The sequence below is a fragment of the Chelon labrosus genome, assembly GCF_963514085.1.
Source record: "Chelon labrosus genome assembly, chromosome: 7".
Lineage (NCBI taxonomy): Eukaryota > Metazoa > Chordata > Actinopteri > Mugiliformes > Mugilidae > Chelon > Chelon labrosus.
The window spans coordinates 14501864-14510024 of NC_140343.1; the positions used below are offsets into that span (position 1 = coordinate 14501864).

At 43.7% G+C, this 8161-nt stretch overlaps 1 protein-coding gene across 1 annotated transcript; it reads left to right on the plus strand.

Moving 5' to 3' along the window:
- On the plus strand, positions 1 to 2490 carry foxd2 (forkhead box D2). Its single transcript, XM_084547708.1, has one exon. It carries the CDS (start codon positions 460 to 462, stop codon positions 1561 to 1563), a length of 1104 nt encoding a protein of 367 aa, XP_084403834.1. The 5' UTR covers positions 1 to 459; the 3' UTR covers positions 1564 to 2490.
- The last annotated feature ends 5671 nt before the right edge of the window (positions 2491 to 8161 follow it).

Genomic DNA, 8161 nt, shown 5'->3' on the forward strand with positions numbered 1-8161 from the left:
TGGATACCTACCGAATCCTGTGCGTAAAAGCTATTTTGGAAAGACATCTGGATATCCAGAAGTAGCCCTTTTAAGTGATCGACAGGGGAAAAGCGATCGCAGACGAAAAGAATAGCGTTTGGAGAAAGCACAGCTTCAAGCCAGATCGCTTATTTGTGACTGTCTATTTACGGCTGACAATCAGAAGTTTTCTCCATGAGAACCTGACGCGGCCCTGCTTGACGAGCCTCGGACGCCAAGGAGTCGCCAAATAAACAGGTCCACAGTTTTCTTTTTTTTTCTCTCCAATAGCTTCTAGCCATGTGTGCATTCAGTTGTTGGAGATAAAGCTGCAGATAAAGTCTGGTGTGGTTGTGAGGGAGAAGGGAGGGTGTGTGCGCGCTCTCGCTCAGTAACCTTGCCGGACGAGAGGAGGAGGAAATCTGGGAGAGAGGGGGAAGAGAAGCGGCGTCTCCAAGGATGACTTTAGGGACGGATATGTCCGACAGCTCTGCATTGTCCGAAGATGTGGACATCGACGTGGTTGGTGGCGACATATCTGTTGGAAAGGACGGCAAGTACATTCACCACGAGTTCAACTTGGACAATGACTCGGACGATAATTACTCGCAGAACGCGGCAGAGAGGGTTTCCTCTCCCGGGCTCAGCAGCTCCGACTGTCCGTCGGACCAGATGGGGTCCAGCGCAGAGTCCGGCGCCGGGATTGGAGACAAACCCAGAAAAAGCGCACTCGTGAAGCCACCCTACTCTTACATCGCCCTGATCACCATGGCCATCCTGCAGAGCCCCAAGAAACGCCTCACTCTCAGTGAGATCTGTGAGTTCATCAGCAATAGATTCCCTTACTACCGGGAAAAATTCCCCGCGTGGCAAAACTCTATTCGCCACAACCTTTCCCTAAACGACTGCTTCGTGAAAATACCACGGGAGCCGGGCAACCCCGGAAAGGGCAACTACTGGACTCTCGACCCGGATTCCGCAGACATGTTCGACAACGGGAGCTTCTTGCGCAGGAGGAAGCGCTTCAAGCGGCACCAGACTAACGAAATCCTCAGGGACTCCGGCGGCTTTCTGCCCGGGTTTGGATACGGCCCATACGGATACAACTACGGACTGCAGCTGCAGAACTTCCACGCAGCCCACAACCCTTACCACCCACACCACACAGGTGGTTCATTCCCGTTCCCAAACGCCCCCTGCACCTTGCCCTCATCAGCCTCCATATTCCCCGCGCCTCATCACCTGCCCTCCCTTTTAGGGGCCGACTTAAGAAAGCCTTTTTATCCTCAACTCAGCCCGTCTCTGCCCCCCCTCAAGACGGACTCCAGCACCCCGAGTCGGCCTTCGTTCTCCATTGACAACATCATCGGGGCGGCCAACTCCACCGCCTCTCCCTACAGCGCGCAGCCGGGCAGCCAGGCTCAGATCCTGGCCATGCTGACCCCAGCACTGGCCTCTGCTTCCAGTCACTTGAACTTAACGCAGGACAGCATATTACAACCTGGGCCACAAGGTCAGACTTTTTCCAGCAAAACCCCGAGCATGAACACTTGTCACTTCTAGAAAAGAAAAGAAACAAAAAAAAAATCTAAAAGACGCTGAAAATCTGCCAACTGTGGCCTCGTCCTATTAGAAGGTAGGGCGTGCATTCTTGCTGAAGTAAAGGGGTTTTGGGCTCTCCCAGTTTCCAGTGTAAGGAGAGAGATGAGTTTATTTATGGTTTGTAAATATGTGTATAATATTAAGAAACAATAGCAAGAGAAACTCGGAGAGTGATCTTTTTTTAAAAAAAAAAAACAAACAAAAAAACAAAGCTGACCTGCAATCTGGCCTTCATTTGTCAGAGCTGGGGAAAGAAAGTGATTCTGTTGTTTTAAGTTAAAGATGCCACCAATGGGAGATTATTTCCGATTTTTTTAAAAAAAGTATATAATTGGGAATTTTATTATGATTTATATTGTTTTTATTTTGTGCGTCGTGAGAAAGTGGCACTGTTGTTGATACATAGGCTGACACGAGACGGCAAACTCAGGTTTTACTTAGAAAGCACACGGGAGACAAAGAGGGGAGGGCATCCTGACATGTATGAGAAAGAACCGTTTCCCCACTATCACTCCCCTTCGACCTCATCTACACGGTGAACTTGTGCCAATATCATTTCATGTTGTCAGTGGACACGTAGGCTGTGTGATTTTTTGGTATTAAAGAGCGCAATACAAATTTCTCTCTCTCTCTCTCTAAACCTTTTAAATGTTCGTTCCTACCTATTCACAATTTAATCTGTGAAACATACAGTTATGTGTTGCCAATAGATAAATGCCTAAATGTTCATAGGTCATTTTTTTTTTTTTTTTTTTGTTGTAATGACGAGAATAATAAATGTTTGTGAATTTAAACAAATATATCGTTATTTTTATTGCGTGGGAAGATGAGCCCCAGCACACGAGCTGAATTCAACTGAATCCAGATTCTTTTTTTTTTTAAATAGTCTTTTAATTTCTTTTGCATAAAACGATTTGTTTTTAAAGGTGTCCTCCATATTAATATATTGTTTAATTTTAAACTAGTTTAATTAAATGTTTGAAGATGCAGAAAATGCTTTTTTTAATGTATTTGTATTTGCACCTTAGACCCAAAACTTGCTCCAAATTCAAACCTTTCACAGCTGTACCTGAACAATTACAACCATTTCAGCCTCGTGCAGTAAATTAGGACTATTTAGGCGTGAAAAAAAAACGCACAGATTTTAGATTAAACGTCTCAAACGCAACTTGTCGTACATAACATTCATGAATATCACGCCACACTGGGCAAGTATTCCTCTTGTGTGGCTCTCGCTTGCTTGTAAAGGACCATTTTTTCCTGCGAGTTACAAAGGCCCTAAATGAATGGGGACGTTAGCAGGCCTCGGCGGTCTGTAATTGAAAGTGAACAAGGATATACCCACGGTCTTTTGGGCTTTCGTTGCTAATTTGTAGCAGCATTTTTCATCAGGCTCCTAATCCACCATAATGCGGCTTTCTGGCCGTTTGTTGATGTTGTCAGTGTGGACCCCTGTCCCAGGGGAGTGAATGTGCGCACAGCGAGCGGTCCCCTGTGAGACCAGCCACACACATTTAGACCCTGAAAAGCAATCTTCTCAAAAGGCCCTCGGTTTGCTCCGCTTTCATGTCGCCTGTGTTGTCTCGGGATACATATAAAAGAAGCAGTGGGACTCGTCCGGCTACAGAAAACAGGCCCATTGGTCTTTTTCAGAGTTGTTGGAGCACATGTTTCCAGACAGAAGGGGGTGTAAAGCCTCCTTTATTTACCAGATCTGTGCGCAAATGGTTAAATTAGTTTGTGGGTGTTTTGACAGATGATTATTAAGGATGAAGGGTGGGAGGGCTGACTCCTCTGTTTTCCTCACAGCACAGCTCACTGAAAGTCTTTGAAACGAAAACCAACACATGACTACTTTCTTTATCCTGACCCAGCCTTTATTTCCTTTCTATCTCCCTCTCTCCCTCTCCCTCTCCTTGTTAGTGGAAATTGGACAGCCGATAAGGATTTGGGAAACGATTCTGATCAGCGCCTGCATCCACCGCGTTAACTGATCTCCTCCTATATATATAATTTGCAGAGTAAATGAGGCAGAAAAAAACATTAGCAGACTACTGAAGTTTTCTCTGCACCCCAGCCCTGACAGGGAGTCATTACGCACCGCATCAGACCATTAAAATCCACATCAAGCGTTTGTAGAGGTGATTAAAAAAACATTTAAATAACGGCAGGAAAGAAAGCTAAGCCAATAAAAAACACTATAGACACATAACATACGGCGTTCACATGCATTGGATCCGCTTTGGAGAGGCTCAGACTAACGAACCGGCTTTGATAAATTTCAGCTCAAACGCGCACTGGTCATCTCTGCTGTAATATTGTGATCAGAAAAGACCTGAAATGACCACGAACACGGAAACATACATCCAGGGCCATCTTTCAAACTTCCCTTTAACATTTCACGTAAGTCCAAATAGGATATCATCACCGCAATTGACAAGTTAATGCGTCGTAAAGATCTCGGTTTCCGCGCTGTTGTCACTTGGAGACCACCCTCAGTTTCAGCACCACAGCGCGTCTTTATTTAGGCACCACAGCGACGTTTGTCATCTTTTTTTTTTTTTTTTTTCCCTCCAACGAAACGAGGACTGAGTGATATGTGAAGTGACAGCCAAATGACTCAACAGTCACCATAAACACGTTTATAAATTTCAAGGCAATTCCCATTTCTTTCTAAGCGCTTCCATATGCCCCGTTAGGGCGTAAGCAGCTTTAAACCCCTTTTTCTTCGTGCAGCTTTAATTTATTTATAGAGCGTGGGTGTCAACAAAACGTTTAGCTTTATTTCTAGTTTTATTTCCACTCTAAATACTTTTTTTCTTCTTTCACTAGTCGCGAGGGATCACCAGAACAGAAAGACCATATTATTATTATAATTATTATTTTTATTACTACCACCTACTACATTTCCGTCAGGATTTCAACGTGCAAAGCGAAGGACAGCCGAGGATTAAATGAAATCGTTTTGTTTAAATCTTCCACTGCCTTGTCAATAACGGTATTCGTCCCCGATCGATGCATCTTTTGCGTCTCGAAGGACGCAAGGACAGAAGGTGTGCTGTGTGTGTGTGTGTGTGTGGGTCGGTTTTCTGCAACATGTGTACGTGGGGTAACAGAGATGTCAGACCTTCAAGGTAACGTACTTCCAATCAAACAGAGAATAGAACCGATATAATAGCAGCCTACGTGACCCCCAATATAATATAATATAATATAATATAATATAATATGTACACCTGGAATTACACCTTTTAATGGGAAGATGTATTATTCAGAATAGGAATATCTGCAAACTAAGCGCACATTTCTAAAGGACACCACATTAGTTTAAGGCGCAGAAGCCCGTTTTGAAAATTTCTAAACAAAACGAAACGTCTCAATCTTTGCTCCACACAATAAACGCGATCAAATGACGAGACCACACCTGCAGGTTCCTCATTGACCGGTTGACTGAATGCAGTCCAGATCTGACTGGACACACGGTTATTTAAAAAAAAAAACTGCTACTGCACAGTTGGGATCAACTTTGCAGCGTGGTAATAATGAAAACAAGCCGTCTCGTTTTACACCGTTTTCCCGACTTGCGGAGATAGACTGAGGCTCTCCCCTAACTTGGTACACCTTCCTTTCACTCTCATACAGGACCGTGTGCCATTTCCCCCACACACTGCTCTCTCTTACTCCTGAATGTGTGTGTGTGTGTGTGCGTGCACATATCAGATGAGCTTCCCTCCTCGACCCGCGGAGGAATGTTGGCTGTTGGAGAAGAGGAGAGGAGAGAGGAGAGAGGAGAGGAGAGAATAGCCACGGCCCTGTATCTGCACCACCGCTATAAATCACAGCCTCCCCTCGCTGCTCCCCGTCTCCCTCCAGCCTCCGTGTTTTTGCAACAGACAGAGGAATCCTTCGCTTAATTAATTTAGGATGTGTAAATAAAGCGAGGACAGTGAACTCCCCATCATCTCTGGAAACACAATATTAACTTTGGAAGATCTTCGCCCTGTCGACTCCGACACACTAAACGAGCACCTGCTGCAGAAAATAAAGACGGGGGCTGGCGGGGGCGCGTACACACGCGCGCACAGTCACACACACACACACACTTAATCGAGGCGGGAGTATTAATGACTGCAGATATTAGCCTGCACGGATCACCATAATATGATAGCAGGTGATGCTACTCCCGTCGTTCAGGCCGGTTTAAGAAAAGTATGGATGTGTGTTTACTGTAAAGTCTGGCCGGTGTTGGTTTACGGGATTCACATTTATTTTTGCAATCACAGCCAAGTAGGTTACCCACTTTTCAGTTTTCGTATTTGTTTAAAATTAGTTAAGGAGTCTGTCTTTACTTTCCACTGAGCCCACTGGAGCGGAAATTTGGCTACAGCCTACCTTACTGACAAATATTACACTCGGCGTGCTTTCATTTCAGATACACAACTGCCGAAGCTGCACCTTATTTGCAAGCCAATGCGCGTGCAGACATTCGCATGCACGCGATCGTAACTGTTCACGGAAGTTGTGCAGGGTGATTACAGCTGATGACGTTCCTCAAAATTACGTACCAGCTGTAACTCAGTAAAGAAAAAAAAGAAAAAAAAAAGGCGCAATATGATACAAATACACCTGATTATAAAGAGGTCGGCTATGTTTTTACGCTCAACAATGAGATTCTGAAACGATAAACAGCGCAGACCACACACAAAGAAATACTTGTAAAGAAAAATATATATATATTTAGAGCGAACCAAGATGACACAATTCCCACTTTGCGGTTTGTCTGAACAATTTTTGACCTTCACAGGTGCAGGCCTATTCACATTTTGGAAAAATAAATGTATTTTTTTTTTTTTGTTTTTTTTTTTTTTAAAAATCAGTTTTTGTGACCCAAGCACTTGAACTACATTCACGGGAGCTGAGGTGGCGCCATGTGCCACACTCTCAATCACCCTATTTTCGGAACTGGCGTAAAATCAGCAAGCATTCAAAAAAAAAAAAAAAACATCACACATTCCCTTTCTGGTCTATACCTAATTTACTGTGGACCTGTTGGGGTGCCTAAAACCGCCCCTCGGTGGCCCTCGAACCTTATATTGCGCACATAGGTGTCTCGTGTCATTTCGTCTCCTCTGAGTGTTTGTCTTCACTGCAGTAAAGGAAAGGCGACTGTGCAGCACTTTTCTCTATTGCTTTGATAGAGAGGCGCAGCTGTGGCTGGCCGCTCTCACACAGCACTATCATACGGGCGCTTTTACGGGCTTCTTCCATTTGACCTTTGATGCCAGCGCGTTAGACTCGCAGCGAGGATCCAGTGCGATTAATGGCAGCCGTCCTGCCCATTCATTAAACCCTATAATTATTGATTTAGGATTTTCCCCGTGTACAGTCTCTAATGCGCACAAAGAAACAGCTTCATTTTCTCTTCACGGGCGAGGCAAACTGAAACAGGCATTAACAAACATGTCGATATTGATTAAATTAAATTGAGGTCCCGCGCTGAATGAAGTGTTGTGAAGTTTCTGAGCTGAACGACCTCAATAAACCTTTGGATTTTTCGTTTAAACTTGTAGCTATGTGACAAGCCATTTAAACAGAAAACAAATGCTTAGAGTAAACACTTATTTCGTCTGGCACAGTTCAGCCTATAAGCTGTAAAGGAATTAAATCTTGCATACAATCACTCTGAGACACTTGATGAGGATTTAAATTCGTCTGCTTTTAAAACTATGATAGGAATTCACCTAATGGGTTTTGAGTCAGTGTAAAGATTAGTGGAAAGACTAAAAGTTAGCTCTGGCGTGGAAAAAAAAAAAGAAGAAATACCTGGGAACTCTGCAGCCTCCCATGTCCCCTAAGAAAGGTGAAAATGAAACTTTGTTTAAGCTGACATCTAATCTTTTTCAGCGTGAAAGTGTGTTTTCCAAAAGCAAGGGGGAAAACCTCGCGATAAAATTGAAGTTTACTATCCAGAGTGAAATGCGATCACGCTGAGGTCGTGGGGCCAAACTTTTTAAGACTAATGTTTATTTAGAGAAGTGAGCGCTGTCTATGGGACTCCCCGTTCTCCCAGAATGCTGCACTAATGTCTTTACCAGGCCTCGCCAGACCACCGGCAGGAGCGCACGCAGCTCCGCGCGGTCTGCAGCCTCTTGTGGCCTTTTCAAACAACCAGGACAAGACACTGTGCAAGCATACATGTGTCCCACAGGCCTAACATTAAGCTTGATATTAGCAACAAAAGATAATCCTTCGGAGGAGGTCCCATTTTAATAAACATTTAAAGCTGGACACTAAAATAATAATATAATCTCCAGCAACCATCTTTCCTGTTGAGTCTTAAACTGCTATTTATGATTTATAAAATGTAAATAATAATATTGAATTTGATTTTTGACATATTTCTAGACCAACCATCTTTTTTAAAATAAATAAATAAATAAAATAAAATCTATTCACCCAAAAATATTGTCAAAAAACCACATCATTCTTTGTTAAATTAACTTAACAAGTGAAACAATGAGCACCTTATCTCACCCACTGTTGGGACTAATCGGAAGGA

What these genes read in the sequence shown, in the direction of transcription:
- foxd2 (XM_084547708.1), top strand. Translation starts at nt 460, where the DNA reads ATGACTTTAGGGACGGATATGTCCGACAGCTCTGCATTGTCCGAAGAT.